This window comes from Desmodus rotundus, chromosome 2, assembly GCF_022682495.2.
Source record: "Desmodus rotundus isolate HL8 chromosome 2, HLdesRot8A.1, whole genome shotgun sequence".
NCBI classification, from domain to species: Eukaryota; Metazoa; Chordata; class Mammalia; order Chiroptera; family Phyllostomidae; genus Desmodus; species Desmodus rotundus.
The window spans coordinates 202,459,495-202,480,425 of record NC_071388.1 but is presented as its reverse complement, the minus strand read 5'-3'; the positions used below and the strand labels follow the sequence as shown (position 1 = coordinate 202,480,425).

At 34.5% G+C, this 20,931-nt stretch overlaps 1 protein-coding gene across 22 annotated transcripts in view; it reads left to right on the top strand.

Annotated features, from left to right (window-relative positions):
• The window catches only part of TRIP12 (thyroid hormone receptor interactor 12), a 134,245-nt gene that overhangs the window by 65,383 nt on the left and 47,931 nt on the right, over positions 1-20,931 (top strand). For all 22 annotated transcript variants that reach the window (XM_024563805.4, XM_024563820.3, XM_024563821.3 and 19 more), the window contains 8 exons: positions 50-155; positions 1,875-2,011; positions 8,390-8,473; positions 9,474-9,569; positions 16,825-16,973; positions 19,682-19,717; positions 19,817-19,912; positions 20,758-20,850. In XM_024563805.4, the coding sequence (XP_024419573.1) occupies positions 50-155; positions 1,875-2,011; positions 8,390-8,473; positions 9,474-9,569; positions 16,825-16,973; positions 19,682-19,717; positions 19,817-19,912; positions 20,758-20,850 (797 nt within the window). The remainder of the gene's footprint in view (positions 1-49; positions 156-1,874; positions 2,012-8,389; positions 8,474-9,473; positions 9,570-16,824; positions 16,974-19,681; positions 19,718-19,816; positions 19,913-20,757; positions 20,851-20,931) is intronic.

Sequence of the window (20,931 nt, the reverse complement as noted above, 5' to 3'; positions counted from 1 at the left end):
AAGATAACTTCTCTTTCTAATATTTTACTTTTGCATTTCCCACGTATAGGTTTAAGAAAATCTACCAAAAAGCGCAGTGAATCCCCACCTGCTGAGCTCCCCAGTTTGAGGCGGAGCACACGCCAAAAGACCACGGGCTCCTGTGCTAGTGCCAGGTAATGATTCAGGCTTTTTCAGTTTATGATTAGTTCATATCTATGTTCAGCTTCCATCAAAATCATTAACTTGGTAAGTTTAAACAGTTTTTTTCACTTGAATATTAAATAAGGAAACTTATTTATTTTTTTTAAGATTTTATTTACTTTTAGAGAGATGGGAAGGAAGGGAGAAAGAGAGGGAGAAAAACAGCACTGTGGGAGAGTACTTGCATCTCGCATGCCCCCAGCCGGGGACCTGGCCCGCAACCCAGGCATGCGCCCTGACTGGGACCTTTCAGTTCACAGGCCAATGCTCAGTTCACTAAACCACACCAGCCAGGGCACAAATTTATTTTAACAGAACTATTATTATTTTCATGAATTCTTCCCCAATATTCATTTACATGTTTTTGCTAAGTTTTAATTATACTAGTATTTTGTAACACTTTTTTATCCTTTACCTTTTTTGTTGTTGCTACATTATTTTTCGCGTTGTTGCCAAATAGTGGACATTGATTGTTTTTGGAGTTCCATTTACCAAATAAATCTCTAATGACCATCTTTAAACAGATTTGGGTTATTTTTTGGAATCAGTTTAGATTCCTCAACCAATTGATTTTATAGTTCACTACAGCTGTGTCTTTTCTGTGTTTAGACTAATGCTCTTTGAGGGCAGCAACCAAAATGTTTAGCAGTGTGTATCATGTGCTTGGTGCAAATTAAATGTTAAATAAATGAATTAATTTGAATCCCACTCATTTGTAGCTTGGCAAATTGTGTTTGGAATGAGCTGTTTAACTATGAAGGAAAGATTAAATAAGTTCCTGTTTAGGATGGATGTTTTTACTAATTGGAAGAACAAACTCTTCTCATATTCTTGGTAATTTAGAGCCTAACTTACATGTCTGCCTCTTTCTTGTTCTTTACTAGGGAGCATCTAATTTCACTGTAGCTTGACTTTAGTGTGAAACATTTCTTTAGCAGTAGGTTTCTGCATTTCCTAAGGTATTTGGGCAACTGCTATTTAAACCGTATTAACCTGTAGTAATTTGGAAAGTCTTTTGTTTCCACCTCATTTTCTGTCAAAATAGAAAAAAAGTCATCATTAATAAAATATTATTTGCTTAATGGAAAATGACTGATAATTGTTTTTTCAATATCTTATACTGCGCCTTAATCCTAAACAAGTGTCTTCCCAAATTTCATGTGTGTTTATTTGTAAGTATGAAATCTTTAATTCTTTATTTTACAGGATGGAGCTGTTGTCCATTATTAGGATAGTTTATTTTTTGATCTATGGAATCTGAAACTTGGGTGATAGGAATGTTTTGCATCTTCTCTACCTTCTCCTCCCCTTCCCCCTTTTGTCTGGTATCAATCTGAAAGTTTGTATATTGATCCACTATTTACCCTGGAAGTAGTTTCTATTGTAAATGAGTTGATTTGTCTTTGTAGAAGGAGTCACCTTCTCATTTAGTTGGAAGTGTTTAAAAATTACATCTTTCTGTAAGAATGATAACAGCTCATAGGAACACAAAAGCTTGTATTGTAAAGGCAATATAACTTGGAAGAATTTTAAATATACAGAGTCTTGGTTGTTACCCATCGAGATTTTCTGCAACAATTTGTATTTAAGAAGAAACTGGCTTTGTGCTCTATGCATTGGAGCTTTGTCCTGTGTGTTCATTGCTCCTGGTCACTGGTAGTGCTGCCAATGATGGCATTTTTCTGTTGTAGTCGGCGAGGCTCTGGCCTGGGCAAAAGAGGAGCAGCTGAAGCTCGTCGACAGGAGAAAATGGCTGACCCTGAGAGCAACCAGGAGACAGTCAATTCTTCAGCTGCAAGGACAGACGAAACTCCCCAAGGAGCTGCAGGTAGAGTGGCACTTCCTAGCCCTGAAATGCGTTTATGTATCTTACAGGTCTATTTGGAGATAAATTACTTTTTATACCAATTATATTGGAAGAGAGGGGACAGAAATATACCAGATGTTTATCATCAAACTTTTTGTCCTCTTTTGTTTCACTTTTATAAGTTTGTGGGGTTTTTTGATTAGTTTGATTCAGTTGTTATTGTTGTTGTTTAATTCTTTTCCAAATCCAAATTTGTACTAATTACATTCAGAGGGCTTTTAGGAGGGAGTCTCTTTCAGTTTAAGCCTCTTATAAATTGAGGACTGTAGTAATAGACTATTTGAAAAAAAAAAATATTATAAAATGGTAAGGATACGGCTTAATTCACTTTATACATAATGTAAATTTTAATTTAGAATGTTGTGATTTTTTTTTCTTTTTTCTTTTTTTCTTTTCTCTTTTTTACATCTGATCACCCTTGCTGTGTGATGGCATGTCTCATACAATGTTGTGATTTTTTTTTAAATAAATATTCAGTTTGAATCTAAGCAACTTCAAGAATACTATTTATATTTTTATAGGCTTCTTATTTTTACTCTTGGTATCTTTGCACAACAAAAGTTAAGCTACCCCTATTCTCTCACCCCACCCCCTTGAACTTTAAATATATACCGTTACCAGCACCAAAATAAGGCTATTACTTACATGGCTAATTGTGGCTAACAGGTTAAAATGTAGCTTGTCATTAACATTTCTCATTAGCATTAAGATCCCATTAAAAAAAATCATTATAGTTCATCATTATAAGCATCTGGGTATGAGGCCATTAAATCAGGATGATAACATGGTGGTGTAGGCACAGTATAGTCTCACTGTTGAACAGAGCTCTTTCATGTACTCTTGTTTAATATTAGAATATGTACTACTTTTCTTTAATGCCTGTGGTGGATCATATGTCCTTTTCCACCAGAAAGGTTCTGGTTTGCCCACTCCTGTCCATATTTTATGCTTTTTCTTCTCAGCTTTCTGTCCAGCTTAACGTTTTTATCACTAATCTTTCTCAGTTATGTATGATAAGTTACTTGGTGAACTTACAGCATCTCTTCTAGTAGGAGGGGATTTGTTTCCAGTACCTTTTTCTCAAATAGTTTTTCTGAAGAGTTAAATGGTAGGTATAGGAAGTAATAAAAGTCTGTTGCACATGCAACTCATTGACCCTTTTTGTGTGATACACAGCCTATCCTTCCCAGTGTTTTAATGCTTATTTCAACTCTGAACATGGAAGTGGGGCAGTTCCCATATGGATGACAGAAATGGAGCTGCTGAGTGTGTTGTTAAGTGGACTCATTACAGTAATTATAATAGCTAACAGTTACCGCGTGTACACTCTATTGCAGACACAGTATTAAGTACTTCACATATATTCTCATTGAGTATTCAAAACAACTTGTTGAGGTGTGAGTGCTGAAGCACAGAATGGTTAAGCTTGTCCTGCATTATAAAAAGTTGGGTTGGTAAAAAAGTCTGTGTACATTTTTCTGCAAAATAAAAGACACAATTTTCAGGTACACTGATAACTTTATTGATTTGGATATTTTTAGTATGTGGGGTATCTCCTGCTATTGGTAGATAGAGGCCAGTGCTGCTGTTAAACATCTTCCAATGCATAAGACAGCCCCACAGCAAAGAATTATTTGGCCACAATGTTAGTAGTACCAAGAAACTTCGCAAGCCACTTTACACAGGTTTGATCAGTCACAGCACCTTTTCCCAACACTGCACAACTCTTTTTGGGGGGATTTTAGTTGTGTTTTTACCTTTCTTGAAATAATAAAGCATAATATGATAAAAAAAAATTGCATGTTTTCTTCCATCTTCAGGATTAAAATGGCTGCAAAAAAATTCACCAATTTTGATACATTTTTTAAAAAATGCATGCTGTTATGACAGCTGTCACAATACAATCTAACGATTATTTTGAATGAAGTTAAAGACAACTAAGCTCTACTAGAGGCATTGTACAGAAAAAACTAAACAAACTTTTCATTTGGCCCCACATATATAATGTGTGACTCTCCAAATCCAGGTCTTAGAAAAGAAGTGCATATTTATAATGACTGTGTTGTTCTCCTTCCTTAGGGTTAGAAGAGTTTGTTTAATTGATGTGGAGATAATAGAAGGCTGGAATGGGGGCGAGGGTGGTGTGTAAAATTTTGTTCTTTAGTATATTTACTTAAGAGGATAAAAGCTTCAAGGGATTAGGTTCATGAGACTGGGCTTCTAAATAAACACTTGCCGTGTTTCATTGTGGTCACTCATATTTGAAATCACAAGTGCGACATAGGTATTTTCCAAGTTTATGTAAAAGATGCATGTGGCATGTTCACTGGTATTAGAGCAATACTACCTTGATTATACTTCAGAGGCTGGATCCCTGGTGGATCCTCCAGGAATTCTGCCACCACACTGCAGTAGTTCTGCGAAAACAAGAGAATTACTTACTAGCTTTATATTCAGTTATTCAGAGTAATGTGTTTTTCAGATTTTAATTTTTTAATTACAATTGGCATACAATATTATATTAGTTTCAGGTGTATAACCAGTGTGACGTGCTTTAGTTTCTCAGTATGTCAGATTGAAATTTAAAAAAAAAAATAAAGCCCTCTAAGTTAGTGTCGAGTATAAATTGATGTGATAACTCAGCATCTTTTGGCAAGTACGCATTCTCAGACAGTTCGTACACAGTTGGCATATGACTCCCTTCATTTGAAGTATTTATTTTGAAAAAATATTTTTACTAATTTAAAGAGATTGAATTAACCTCTTTAGTGTTATTTATATATTCATTTTTTTCAGTGTTACTTATTTTTAAAAGGTCATATTTTCCTAACCTACTTAAGTGCGATCGTTGAAATAAGTATATTTCTTTTTTTATATGTAGATATTAAAGCATTGACTCCATCTTTGGCAAACTTGCTTATATTACCCTGACCTTGCCAGTGTTGTTGACACCTAGGAAAGTTTGTTGATAATGGTGTCCCTTCTGGGTCTGGAGTATACTGTGATATGGAGCTCAACCTCTCTAGCTTTTCGTAAAAGAAACACTAGCTCATGAAGGTGAAAATAAGTGTTCCCCATATTGTCCCAAAAGTCTGGGGTGGACTTAGCTTTTGGCTTTATGAGAACTGTGCACCCCTTTGTAGTGCTAATAAATCTTGGAAACACTTAAGTAGAGGTACTGAAGTGGAGAATCAAGTCTGCAGAAAGCAGCTCGGTTTTGTGAATTTTTCTCTCCCTAACTACTTTTGTTTAGTACAACTGCAAATCAGATTGCTACCATGTCACCTGATACTAAGACCCATAAAAGGCATAATTATATTCCTAATGACATTTTGGCTTTTTCACAAGTTTTCATGACATTCTAAAAAAAAAAAAAATTCCTGTTGTCTCTCTAGTTTTTAGACTTAGGTATCTGATGAAGATACTCTTAGTGGTTCCTGTCAACTAATATTGAATTCTGTCAGTATTCTGATATTTTGTCTTTGCTTTCTGCCTAAGAGGTTCCATTTGTTAAAGTATAAAACTTGGTGCTCCAAATTAAAATTCTTGTGTTCTGATTTAAACAACAAGTTTTCTGCATTGTTTTTATTCAATTTTATGTTGGAAACTATCTTAGGTGGTGTTCTGAAGATACGCTAAGACTAGATGGGAGAGATACCAATGCAAGGAAAAAAAGATTGACACCTCTTAAAATTTGGCACTGCATTTTCTCTGCTGGTAGTCTTATTTTTATATTTGTGTCTAGGGACAGATCTTGTGCATGTTGCCCAAGGAGATTTGATGCCCTGACTAAAGAACTTTGTCATTAACTCTTACTGATTGATTACATTTTCTTACCTGCAAGACTTTAGAAACAGCAAGCCTTTGTGGCAGGCTAGGCTAGTTTGATTTATCTAAATTTGTAAAAGCTTATGTGCAGAGAGCTATAGTAAACAGATACTTAATACCTTCCATCATATGGCTGGCAAAGGATCTTTTTATTTGTGTACTGTAACTGATATCTGTCAAAACAGGTACTCCACCTCCATTAAAAATGAGAAGACCCCTGCCCCTCCCTGTAGTGGTTCTGTGACTCCCTTAAGGTTGGGCCCCTGCTGTTAAAGTCTTTGCATCTCTAATAAGAAGCTTTGTCTTGGTTAACGTGCAGTTTGAGATATTCATTGTTATGTAAGTCATTAGGTAATATGTTTAGGAGGTAACTTAAAGGTAATGTTTTATAAACTAGTAGACACTGATAAAATTAGAAGACCAGCATTACCTTACAAGTGAATTTTTGCTTTTTCTTTAAAAATGTGTGGTTCCAGAGTATGTGAAAACCAACTATTTTGTTTGTCAAAAATTTGTATTTGCTTTTCACATAATTGGAAGAGTTTTAAAGCAAGTTTAAGACCCTTAAGAGCCACTTTACATTCACTTGTAATTGGGCCCTAATAGCAGTATTTGTTAACAGTGTTTCTGCATAATGTGAAAAAGAAGCTATGCGTGAATTAAAAAGCAGTACTGAAGAATATATTTAAGGAGCTGATAGAATTCAGTGTTTTTTAGATTTTATTTACTTATTTTCAGAAGGAAGGGAGAGAAACATAGATTGGTCACTTCTCACACACTCCCAACTGGAGATGAGGCCTGCGCCCTAGGGCAAGTGCCCTAGCTGGGAATCAAACTGGTGACCCCTGGGTTTGCAGGCCATTGCTCAATGCCCTGAGCCACAGCAGCCAGGGCTGATAGAGTTCCATTCTTAGGAGTATAGCCTAGAAAACAGACTGCCTAGGTTCAAATCTCTGATCTTTGTTAGTTGTCTGACCTTGGGCAAGTGTACACAAAGTCACAAAGCCTCAGTTTTCCCATGCGCAGGATAAAGCTTATAATGCCTCTTTATGTGGGTGTGAGGAAACAGCGACACAGCCTGCATGCAGTAGAGTAAGCATTTAATAAATACCACCTTCAAGTAGCATTAGAGAGTAAAGTTACTGATTATCTTTTTTTTTTCTTTTTTTTTTTTTTTTAACCAGAGTGGAGACTTTGCTAAACTCTGAGACCCTTTAATATAAACATTTCTGGTTATCTATAACTGTAAACCATGGGGTTGCTAACATTTCTGCAAAGACTGAATAGTTGTTGTTTAAGGCTTTATACAGGATCTATGAGAAGTATTCTATTCAACTGTGTGGATGTAGCCTAAAAGCCACAGGCTATATGTAAATAAATGAGTTTGGCCGTGTTCTAATAAAATTTTATTTACAAATTGATGTGCTGGACTAGATTTGGCCTGTGGGCCAGTTTGCTGACTCCTGTTCTAAACCATATATTTTTCCTGATTTAAAAAAAAATCCTAGTGAAATGATAGAAAACACTTAATGAGGTATGAAGAAAAGCATTAAGAAAATACACAGTTGATGACTGGTGTATCAGCTCTTCTTTCTTTAGAAAAGCTCTTTAAATTCACATCTTACTTTTGTGCCTCTGTAAACAATAATGACAGATATTCTTCCTGGCTTGCATTCTGTCATTACTTGGTGGTTTTACAGGTATTGTGGATGATGTGGTCATACATAAATTAATAGTCTGTATAAAAACATGCTTTAGGACTCAACAGATGTTGAAAAGGAGGAAGAGTAAACCTGCTAATTTTATAGGAATGTAATTTCATTTCCTGGTCAGATTTGTGACAGAATCAATCTCTGTTTGTTTAGACTGATTATTATTGGTCAGGTCAGCATTTGGGGTGGTAGAACCCTTCTGAATCTGAACTCTTCATTCTGCATGTGCTTTCACATCGTAGTTGCCCTGTCTTTTGTATAACAGTGTTTTGCAGTCGTCTGTTAGTTGTAATGTGCATCTTCAATACTTTGGCCTAAGAGTATAATCTTTGCAAACTTTGGAAATTAAAGAAAACATAAATGATTTTATCAAGACTGTAGTCTAGAGATAAAGCAGACTGAAGAAGGAACACATCTACAAGGGAACATTTCTCCCAAATGTCACCTTTGTTTTCTGTCATACTTGTGATTGTTAACATTGTTATCTTCATGGGTTTTGGTAGAGGAATTCAGAACAAAACTTAGTTTTAGGAACAAAAAAGGCATGAAGCATTTTTCTAAGCTATGTATGCACGCAATGCAAAGGTTGTGTTTTTATGCTTGCATAACACTAGGTTGAACCATCTTTTCATAAAAGCTGGAGGATGAAGTCTAGAAGAACGGTTTGGTGTGCAATGGGCAGACATTTAATTGCCTTTATTCATTGTAGTCTATAAAACTCATTTTTCTTTTTAAAGATAATCAGGCATAATGAGTTCAGATGCTAACCCTTGCCTTTTTTTCCCCTTTTTCCTTGAAGCCTCTAGTTCTGTTGCAGGGGCTGTGGGCATGACCACCTCTGGGGAGAGTGAATCAGATGATTCTGAGATGGGACGATTACAAGGTAAAGCCAGTTTTGAGCTTATAAGAAACCATTACTGTGGCCTGCTGGTTATTACTCTTCTTTGTTGAAATTAACTGATAAGCTTGTTTGAACATAATTTAGCAATGCTTATACCTCCAGTAAAGCTTCTTATTTAGTGGTGACTTGATGATTCGGAATTGAAAAATGATCTCCTGATTCCTCATTATTACTGTTTAACTGGACAAAGTCCTATATGTTTATTTCGAATGTTTAAAGTTTTCTTCATTATGTTTGCATGTGTAGCTGGTAATAGATTAAGGTACCTAATAACATAATGCATCTTGTAGAGTGCTTTTTGCCATGTTCTTTGGTATTCTTGATATCCTAATGTAAAGAGTATGCATAAACTCCAGGTATTAATGTGGTAAGTACTTTTTTTAAAAGTCAGCTTTACATATATATGCTCTTCATAAGTGGATGAGTATATATATTTTGTCATTAGATAGTTTATTTCCATTCTGAGGCTTATAAGAAACATTTATTAATTAGTTTCAGATTGCTTTTAAGTTCCTGAAGGAGCTAACAACAATCTCTCTTTCATCAGAACTTTCATGAACACAGGTTTCTCACTTTTTGGAACTGATGAAAATAATTTTTCATGTTTTTAGAGGCTCTCATGACCAATATCTGATTGGACTATATCAGAAAGAATAATGGAAGGGTGTTTGGCATATAATTTCTTCAGAATAAATACTTACTTTGAGTTTTTCTTGCACCATTTACACAGTGCTGGTACACTGATATTTAATGTCTATTAAAACCTTAGGGATGCCTTGGAGCTGGCACATGGGTAGCTATAACTTATATTAATATAATTAATAGAGTAGTCTTGAAAGTTTAATGTAGCTTCTCTTAAAGTTCAAAATGGAAAGTAACATTGTCTAAATCAGTTATGTGAGATGATGAGTCAGTTGCTTGTAATTTTTAGATAAGATCCGTTACATTAACAACTCATCTACTCCTGCCCTTTTCTCTTTAGCTCTGTTAGAGGCCAGGGGTCTTCCTCCTCACCTGTTTGGCCCTCTTGGTCCTCGGATGTCACAGCTTTTCCACAGAACAATTGGAAGTGGAGCTAGTAAGTAAATACTTCTAAGTTTGTTCTCCTGACCCCAAATCCTTAATAATTAGTTGAGAGCTGTTTTTATTGTTTACCTATTGATGTAAAAAATTTTCATGTAGGGAAATTTTTATGAAGGTTAGCCTGCTTTTAAAAATAGAGCTTTTGCACATACTTGCCTGAAATACAGCAACTCTTAAGATACTATTTGAATTGGAATCATTAGAAAACTGAAGTTTATAGCAGGATTGACTCTATTTTGTTTTATGTGACTATAGAAGAGTAAAGACTCTCATGTTTAATTAAATTATTTGACTTTGGGTGGTAGACACACAGTGCAGTATACTGATCATGTATCATAGAAATGTATACCTGAAATCTTTATGACCCAATGGCAGCCCAATAAATTCAATTTAAAAAAAGAACCTCAGGTGATTACATTGATTATTATAGAATCTGACAGCATGATTTGCATGTGTTTGAATCTTGAGTTTTTTACGTTGTAATAAAATTTAACCCATAAGGCATTTATAGTATAAGCCTGAGAGGAAAGATTTCTCAGCACAATTACCAGTCCCAGTCACTAGACTCATTTAATCAAATTATTGTATTATAATCCAGAGATCCTGTCATGTATGGTGTGACAACAGTGACTTTTAAAGTCTTACTTTGTAACTAAGAATAACTTTTGTATAATTACAAATCCAGTTAAATTTTTTCTGGTATAGAATACTATCTTTTGCTTCTTTAAGCAAAATTTACAATTAATAATGTTTTAATAACTCCACTGATAATGTTTCCATAGAATAAGAAGGCTAAATTAAGATTTCAGTCTTGATCAATTTTCAAAGTTTCTGAAGTGTTACTGAAGCCTATCAATTCTGACCTTGCTAACATGTGCTTATATAATTTTCTGTCAGGTATTCCAAAATTTTTAATGTAACATGTGTACATGTACTCACATATGTGTACTTACACTTGAAGGTTTTTTCAATATCCCGGCCTTAGTATTTGACAGGAAATTTAAGAAGCAGCTGGTACTTCTGTTTTTGGTTTGTTTTGCTGACCTGATACTCAGCTCTCAGATAACATACCCTGTTACAAGGTTCTCACGAATGCTTGAATGTGGAATTTTTTTAAAAAGATTTTCTTTCCTTATTTTTAGACGGAGGGGAAGAGAGAGAGAGAAAGAGGGAGAGAAGCACCAACGTGTGGTTGCCTCTCGTGTGCCCCCCTGCTGGGGACCTGGCCCTGCAACCCACGCATATGCCTGGATTGGTAACTGAACCTGTGACCCTTTGGTTCACAGGCCAGCACTCAAATCCACTGAGCCACACCAGCCAGGGCTGAATGTAGATTTTTATTTAGTGTTATGTATTAGGCCCTGGGCTTGTACTGAGTTCTGAATAGGATAATAAGTAGAGTTGTTTTTCACGTGGAGTGTTCATCCTAAAGGGCAACCCTGGCAAGAAACAAGACAAAACTTTCAGGTAGTATCAGCCCAGTGGAGGAAAACAAAGCAGTGGGTAAGAATGCAGGTTCTTGGTGGGGAAATGCAGATAGCTTCATAAGAGAAACCTCTGAGACATTTTGGTTTTGTGCAGACCAGAATGAACTGAGGAAACGAGCTCTGCACAGGTCTGAGGGAAAGAGCACATGCACACAGGAGGTGGGAATGAGGTGGTGGGAATGAGGTGGCGCGTATGAGAAAGAGACAGCAAGCAGAGGCCTGTGGGAAGAGTGAAGGGAGAGTGATAGAATAGAAGATGAAAGCTGAATGGGTTGGGCTCTCTCCAAGTTCATGTAGGACCTTGGCAGGCCCACAGCAAATGTGGGGTTTAACCTAAGGGTAATCAGTAACCATTGACGAATTTAGAATAGGGGAATAACATGATCTTTATCCCATTTTTAATTTATGTCCTCAACCATTCTCTCCACTCCTAAGATTATTTTAAGCCAGTATTAGGTATCACTTCATATGCATATATTTGAATTTGTAACTAAAAATAAGGATATACAAATATTTAGGCTTTTTCAGATTTGAGTTTGATTCTATTTTCTTTCCCTAGTGGGGAAATACTGCAGAATTCATGGTGTATTCTAATATTAGGAAGCACATAAAGTCTGATTGTCTCATAAAACATCGAAATGAAACCTACGGCCTAGATAGCAGGGATTACAAAATGATAGTACTGCACGTCTAATGATCAGTCTTCACTTAACTAGAAATAAAAGAAGTAATTTAGTAGAAATACATAAAGAATCTCTCTCCCAGACAACTTGGTATAGGAAAAATTATTTTCTCCTCTTTATTTACCAGTTTTCAAAATAGTTGGTTTTGTATTCTTTAAATTGATGCTGTTACTGTTCAGGTGTCATTGTCAAGTGGGTTGAGACTTGCAGACATTTTTAAGTAACGTTCATTGATGGTTAAATTGACCCATCATTGGCTGATGATGGGATCTCTTTGAGGTTGGCTTCTTAGTCTTTTTGATAAGATCTCAGTAGTTTTTGCTTTTTGATGGGACAAGTTCAGCGCCTTCCTCCACCACCTTCCCCACCTCTCCATACCTAAAATTAGACATTTCTTTAGAGACCCCTGATTTTTTTTTTGAAAAATATGAAATGGTATTCAGAGGCCACAGTCTGGGCTCTAGGCATATTCATTACTACTGCTTTGTTGTTGTTAGACACTTTGAATGGATAAACACAGGAAATAATTACATTTTATCTTTTAAAATAAATATGAGTTCATACTAATATTGCCAGTTCAAAGCCAGGACTGCAGGGTTTTAATTACCTTTTATGTTGTATCTTCTCCCATGCCAAAAGTTCCCGTTCCTAATGAGAATAGCATAGTCACATCTTCCCTTGACATCCCTTTTACCCTGTTTCCTCCTCCCACACAAATAAACTTTGTTAATTTTATGGCTTGTTCTTATGTTATGTACTTTAAAAAAAAAAATGCGTGTTATCTGCTTTACACACACTGCCTTTCCTAGATATGGTGCTGAACTTCATACACTTCACCTTGCTTCTAAAAATATTTTTTGGTGTCCACTCTCCATAGTTGCTGCATATGTAGATTGCAAGAGAGAGAGGGAGGGAGAGAGAAAGATTTCTTTTCCTTTTATAAAGCACCAGTTTCCTGTTGAAGTGGGTAAATAATTCAGGTTGTTTCCAGTCTTAGTTGTGCTGCAGTGAAATACAGCCTTCCTATTTTTTCCTGTGTTATCTTCAGGATAGATTTCTAAAAGGGACATGACTGTTTAAAAAGGTAAATGCACATAACATTCAGCAGATGTTGTAAATCACCCTCTTCTAAGAGTTGTACCATTTTTGCCTTCCTGCCAGTCATGTATAACAATAATGTATCATTTCTTCAAACTTTTTAGTTATATATCCTTATATACTTCTTTTTTTAGTGGATACCCTAAAGATTATAATGTATATCTTTGGTTTATTATAGCCTACCTTATAATAATATTTTATTGTACCCAAACAGTACAAGAACTTTACAACAATTTAACTCTTTTTATCTCCTGCCATCCTTAATGCTATTGTTATAATTTGTTTTACTTACACCTGTTATAAACACCATAAGACATAATTGTTATTTTAGAACATCCATATTCTTTTGTTTATCAACACATATGTCATTTCATTGCTCTTAATTCCTTCCTGCATTTTCTTTTTAGGGTTCATTTCCCTTTAGCCTGAAGAACAACTTTTTTCATGTAGTAAATGATTGCTAGTTATTACTTCTCTCTGAATTTGAGAAATCACTGATTTGCCTTAATTTGTAAAAGATATTTTGCCCAGCTATAAAATTCTCAGTACTTGTAATGTTTTCTGGTTTTCCTAGTTTCTGTTTAAAATTTACTGTTGCCATTTTCAAGGTAGTGTCTTATTCCTGTGGATTTTAAGATTTGCTTTTTTAAAATATTAATTTTTAGTAGTTTCACTATATAGTAGGACTGTGTGATGCTGTCTTCGTTTTTAATTTGCTTCAGTTTTATTGAACCTTTGAATTTGTGAATTAGTACCTTTTATCAGTTTTGGAAAATATTTTGGCCATAATCTCTAAATATTTCTCTTACCTCATTATGTCTTCAGATATTCATTCTCCTTTCATTCCTGCTGAGAGTATCAAGATCATACATGTTCAAACTTTGGAATCATTCAACATGTCTCTCTCACTGCATTTTACTTATGTTTTTATGAGCATTTTTTTCCTTCTACCCAGTTTGAAAACTTAGTATTGGCCTGCTTTTAAATTCACTAATTCCTTTTTCTGCTGTCTTCTTCAGTGTATTGTTAAACCAATCAGTGAGTTCTTAATTTTTATATTATGTTTTTCAGCTCTAAACAGTTACTTGATTTTTATTATAGATTCCAATTGTGTTGAAATTCTTTACATTCTTACTCATTTGGTCCATCTTTGCTTATATTTTCTGTAATGGGACAGATAGTAAATATTTTGACCCTTGTAGACCATAGCATCTCTGTTGCATCTCTTCAACTGTGGTACTGTGGCACCAAAGCAGACACAGGCAATGTATAAACAGATTACCATAGCTGTAATCCAATAAAATTTTATTTATGGACAGTGAAATTTATATTTCATATGTCAAAAAATATTATTAATTTTTTTTCAGCTAGTTAAAAATTCAAAAATATTTTTAGTTCACAGGTTGTACAAAAACAAGTAGGAAGCCAGATTTAGCTCTTTATGGAAAATATTTGCCAACTAATGCCTGCTTTGTGATAATGGTTTCAAAGTATGGTCCGTAGATTTCTGGGTGGTTCCTGAGACCCTTATGTTTATTTTTTATTATTTTAATTTTTTTCAATTATAGTTGCTATTCAATATTATATTAGTTTCAGGTGTACAACATTAGGTTGTTATACATTTATATAAATTACAAAGTGATTCCCCAAGTTAGTCTTGGTACCCACCTGGAGTATTTAGTTATGATAATATTATTGACTGTATTCCCTAAACTGTACTTTACATCCCTGTAACTATTTTGTAACCACCAATTTGTACATCTTAATCTCTTCACCCTTTTTCACCCAGCCTCTCAACCCCTCCTTCATCTGGCAGCCATCAGTTTGTTCTTGGTATCTAAGAGTTTGTTTCTGGGTTTTTTTTTTTTCTTTATTTTGTTTGTTAGATTCACATAAAAGTGAAATCATATAGTATTTGTCTTTCTCTGTCGTATTTTTTCACTTAGCATAATACCTTCTAGTGGATATTGACGATGATTTTGATCATGCCAGAAGTCCTTGGATTGCTAGCCTCGGTATTTATAATATATCCAGTGGCATATGTGTCAGTTGTTTTTTTAGGTGGTTATGCTTATATAAACTATTTCATCCTTTAAAAATAACGAATCTAGAAGCAACTGAGGATTCTCTTGTTTTCCACTAGTTAATTTCCCCTCATTTTGTTTTTCCTTCTACATTATTTCAACACAGAAATGACAATAAGCCTGCTCTAACTAGAACTGGTATTATTTAGTTTGAAAGTCTTAAAGATGGTATCCCTTTGAACTTGACGTTCTTACAGTATATTTTTACACGGACTGTTAATTACAGTAAAGGTAGGAAGTCAGTGATAGTTACGTAGTTTTTTAGCCGGAATCTGAAATAATAGAGAAAATAAACCTTGCAAGGATCACCTGTGTCCCTCTGAAAGACTTATGCCCTCCAGCAATACATTGAAGCTTCATTGAAATCAAAACCTTTGGTTTTCATGTTAATTCTACATTTATTGATATTTTCTGAACATATTGCTACACATTTTAACACCCAGTGGTATGGGAGTGAAAAAATCCAATACAAAAAGAATAAGCCGAGAGAGTGTAAGAAGAGAAAGGGCTTGAAAGTAATGTGGGGTATAAATTTGGTCAGCATGGAATGACTTAGTCATAATTACAAGTAGGAAAGTGTTCATGAAAATTTGAAATTTTTGAGTGTCTTGTTCAGCTTTTCAACAGCTTGTTTTCTTCCTGTGAGTCTTAGCATTTTTTCAGTTGTTTGGACAGTGGAATTGAGCCTTAAAAGTATTTCTCTAAAAGTACTCTTGATAGTAGCATCTGCAAATGAAATAAGAGGAGGTAGACAGTTCCTTCATTTGATGTTTTTTGTTTTTAGAAAATACTTTCTTTTTCTTTCCAATCTCTTGTTAGGTGCATTGTTTGCTACTTATATCTCCTTTGCTCTTTCACTGTTACTTGGATTCCATTTACTGTGATGCAGGTATTTAGAGGTTTATGACATTTCCTTTGAAGTCTGGGCATAATTGTTTAGCAAGCTTTCATTATTGCAGAAAACTTTTGCTCACTGTACATATACACTTAATATATATTTTATATATGTTTAGATAATTTAAAATAGGTATTTTAAGAGTAACTTTATATTAGTCATATGGGTATTTTTTGTTTTAGCCATTAAAAATCAATCAGCTTGTATTATTTAAGTAGATAAATATTAAGACAAAAATATTTAGACCAATAACTTGGTATCACTTTAAGGCAGAGTAAATTTCAGCTAATTGGTCTTGAGTTCTCAGCAGCTTGTCTTAACCCTAATAATGGACCTAGTCTTCAGTTGGGACGCAAAGAAGATAAGTAGTTAGCTATCACTGTATTTTGCTGTGTAATGCACTCCCGTGTATAATGTGCACCCACATTTTTGGCCCAAACTTTCAGGAAAAAAATCTTTCATTTTAATTAATTAATTAATTAATTTTTAAAAACAAAACTGATTATTGAATTCCAGGGTATTATTTTGCATACAGATATCATTACTGCTTTCTAGAGTTACACTTTTAACACATGAGCATAAATACAAAAGAATTACAAACATATAGATACAAAATTAGTACAACCCATGTATAATGAGCATCCTTATTTTCTAAACTATTTGGGCAAAAAGGTGCACATTATACACAGCAAAATAATGTATGTATAGAGTCAGATCTCTTTTTTGTTTTTAAGATTTTATTTTACTTTTTTAGAGAGAGGAAGGGAAAGAGAAAGAGAGGGAGAGAAACATCAATGCTTGGTTGCCTCTCCCACGCCCCCCACCAGGAACCTGGCCCAAATCCCATACGTGTGCCCTAGACTGGGAATCGAACCAGCGATCCTTTGATTCTCCGGCTGGCACTCAACCACTGAGTCATATCAGCCAGGACTAGAGTCATATCTTTTACCTACTAATAATTTTCTTAATTGTTTAAAAATAGTCATTTATTCCCCCTGTGTAGGTTCTAAGGCCCAGCAGCTTCTGCAAGGACTACAAGCAAGTGATGAAAGCCAGCAACTCCAGGCAGTCATTGAAATGTGTCAGCTATTGGTCATGGGAAATGAGGAGACACTGGGAGGGTTTCCTGTCAAGAGTGTTGTTCCAGCTTTGGTAAGATAGTTTTTTCCCCTTGTGTCACCTCGCTTGTCCTCTATGCTGCCAATATACTTACTGAAAGTATAATTATTGTTATGAATTTTGAAACATGGCAGAACAGGAGACAGTAGAGTGTGGCTTAGTGCTTTTATTTCATGATTATAGATAATGTGAGTGATTGCTAATGATGAATTAGTAAATTTTCTAAACCATTTCTTGATGAATAGTTACCCCATCTTTGATACTTAAATGACTAGTTTTAAATTGTTGGGCTCTTGACTTACTACACCAAAACCAACATGCTTTCTCATTAAGCCATGTGGTACATGGGGCAGTGATAAGCAGCTCACTTGTGGGTTTCTTTGTGCACCAGCAGGTTTCATGTTTGATAATTGTGTGTTTGTGGCCAAACTGTCAAGCCACAGCCCACATGGATCCTTCCAGTTTAAAAGGTTTTTGTTTGTTTGTTTGTATTTTTTGTTAAGCAAAAACAAAAAAAAATCCCCCAAACCAAACAAAAACAATAACCACAATCGAAAAATAATTTTAAAAATCTTTTAATGATTTTTCAACAAAAGTATGAGTTGATATTTAGAGTTTACTTAAGTTAAATTGCTTAAGCTTTTTAATGTGAAACAACAGGAAGAGATGGGTTCTTGAGTCTTCTAAATAGTAGCTTGGTAAATTTCCTTAGTCCAAGATTAAAGAAATTTGAGTCTTGAATAAAATACTAACAAAGACCAACAAATATCATGAACACATTCATAACATATTTTACCTAGGAAGTTAAAAATAAACAGTTGTGTAAATTTTTTTTACATACCTAGTTTAGTTGACAAAATGAAATTATGATTGGTATATCAGATTATTCCACTTGATCACATTATCAAATTACAGAAAAAGCTGAGTCTTAAGGAGAGAGCTGAATGAGGACTAGTCAAATACAAGGTGATGTAGTCTTTTTTCCTGCCCATTCTTAGTAGTTGTTGTATGGCTGGTCTCTGGCAGGGGCTGATAAAGATTAAACCAATTTTTTTTACCTGTTGCCACTCAGACCTTTGGATGATGAGAGCTAGCTCCACTTTATAAAGCCTTTCATGTTGATTCCTAAATGTTTTGTAAAAGCAGTATCTCCTTGTTTACTTTTTTTACAGTTAGCCTATGCTAATTTTCATGCTTGAATTACAGATTTCTTCGATTAATTTTGATAACGGGCTTCTGTTACCCAAATTAAACTTTCTTGTTTTGTTGTTTATTAAAAAATAAATAGCAACAAAGAACTAGGTTTACCTTATAGTGTCTAATGTTAAAATGAAGTTGTTACTGGTTAAATAAAGAACCTGTTAAGTCTAGGCAAAAATATTGACACACAGTCAGATTTACTTGACTTGTTGGTTATTGATTAGATTTAAGTGCTTAATAGACTTGCACAAGTCAGCTCATGCTTTTAATAATGACTCTTGTTAATGAGTTGTTCAGATTTATCTTTTATCACAAATGAGTATTACAAATATATATATCTATCCATTATCATACATGTGGGTGTCTGTAGTCATTTTTGGTGAAATGGAATCAATCTATTTAGGGCAATCCTTCCCAAATATGGTCGTATAAGGTTCAGTCCACTTTAAGAATTAGAGGACTTGTTATTTTTTCTGTTAACATGATAATATCTTTCAATTTAGAATGTTCAAAATGACTGATTAGTTGTCGGGGATTTGTGAAATAGAGTGCTGTTAATTCTAAAATAGAGGGGGAGTATGTATGTGTATTCTGTACCCAATATAATTCAGAGCCAAGAAGACACTCTTACTAAATGATTATTATATTACAACATCTGATGTCTGTTACTCTAGTTATGCATTTAATTGAAGGGTACTTTATAGCTTAAATTCAATGCATTTAAGACTTCCCATTGAACTAGAAAAGACCGTGAATGATCTTCGGCTTCCACAGATAGGAAGTTTTGGGGGTAGCTTGGCTACTTCAAGAGAATGAAGTGTATACCCCTAGCAGTTTTGCATTCCCTTCTTTGAAAAATGTGGTTGAAATATGCTTAAGATTTTTTCCACAAGGGAAACTAAAATAGAAATCAGGTATTTAAACTCGTTTATGCATTTGTAGAATAAATATATTAATTTTAGGTCTTAATTAGTGCATAATAGGTTTCTGATCATGATCAATATTGTGTTTAAAACCTATACTGCTGTGTATTTTACATCTGAGTTAAATGGTGCTTATCTCAACTTTAGAGACGCTTATTTACAAGAGTTTTAAGTCTTGGTCTTGAGTCTGTACTCTCAGTTGTTAATTTAAGCAAAAGTTGTTCATTGCTGCTCTGTTTGTTTATGTACTAAGTATTTATTGACACCTATTAAGTCCTCAGTGATATGTTAATGAGCTTCTAAAGGGGGTGGTGGATTAGAGGTGCTAGAGGGATGGATAGTAAGCATTGGGAAGGCTTTGTTTTTGACCTGGATCATGATGTGATGGTTATCCAGCAAAGTTCCTGACTTGGAGCTATAGTGTGTGAGTCATGCCGTCCTACACATAATTATTTCTTGTGCATGTGTACTAGGTTTTAATCTTGATATTATTTTTCTATGATAAAAGTTTTGCGTAATACTTTTCTATTTCAGTTGAAGTAGAAGAAGAAATACTCCTCTAGGACTTTTCTCTAAGAATTAAATAGCTTCTAAAACTTTTTTATAATCTTTTAACAGATAACATTACTGCAAATGGAGCATAATTTTGATATTGTAAGTATGTCCTGCATTCTTAAAAACACTCCAAATTAATATTTTGAGGTTTGTTTTTTTGTTTGTTTGTTTTTTAAGAAAAAATGCATTATTTTCTAGATGAACCATGCTTGTCGAGCCTTAACATACATGATGGAAGCCCTTCCTCGATCATCTGCTGTTGTGGTAGATGCAATTCCTGTCTTTTTAGAAAAGGTAATCCTAAAGGTGGGAGCTAGAGGGAATCAAGCTTAGGTCTCAGAGGTCTCATGGCTTCTAAATTTTACAGTTGTACATCACATTGTGAGGCCACATTGAAAAATGCTTTTTGACATTCATTATCTAAGTAAAGTTTTTGTTTTGTTTTGTTTTTTGCCGAGATTCCAGAAAAATACTTCAGAGCAGTAGTTTACAGCTGATGTTAGTAAAACATTTATACAATGAACCAGGTTTCTAATTTTTAAAAATGGCAATTACCACATTAAAATCTTTCAGAGAAGACCTTAATGTACTTGATTAAAACTAATTTCATTATTTGTAGAAAACATCTCAGTGAGGTTATTATGTATAACCTCATTTTACAGCTGAGAAGGCTGAGGCAGAAAAAGTGCCTTGCTCAAGGTTATAAAGTGAGTCAGTGGAGAAAGGGAATATTTTTCACATGTGGTAGGTTGTGGCTTTGGTCCATCTTAAGGGTCTTTTCGTTTTTAATGCATGATAAAATTTACATTATCTGATAATCTTGGAACTTGTAAAAAGTTCAAAAACTGGTTTATAAAATATGTATAAAATAACCCATTTATTTTAAATACAAAGAAATAAAGTTATATAATTACACATAGGTTATTCTCAATATAAAACATTTTTCAGTATCTTTAAACAGAGCACAGCACTTGGAAGCTATATGTGCTGTACATTACAGCTTCAGCTGGTTTCCTATAGTGGGTTTCACATTACAGACAATATATAGATTGGTGGAAATTAGAGGAAATACTGTGAAGATAAGTGACTAGAAAAGAACTTGAATGATAACCTTAGGTTACCTACTTTTATGTTCCCAGCTGCAAGTAATTCAGTGTATTGATGTGGCAGAGCAGGCCTTGACTGCCTTGGAGATGTTATCTCGTAGACATAGTAAAGCCATTCTACAAGCGGTAAGTGTTGTTACCGAAACACTATATTTCATTTCATCTTGGATTTTATAGACACAACTCATAGATTGCAATCTCTTTTAG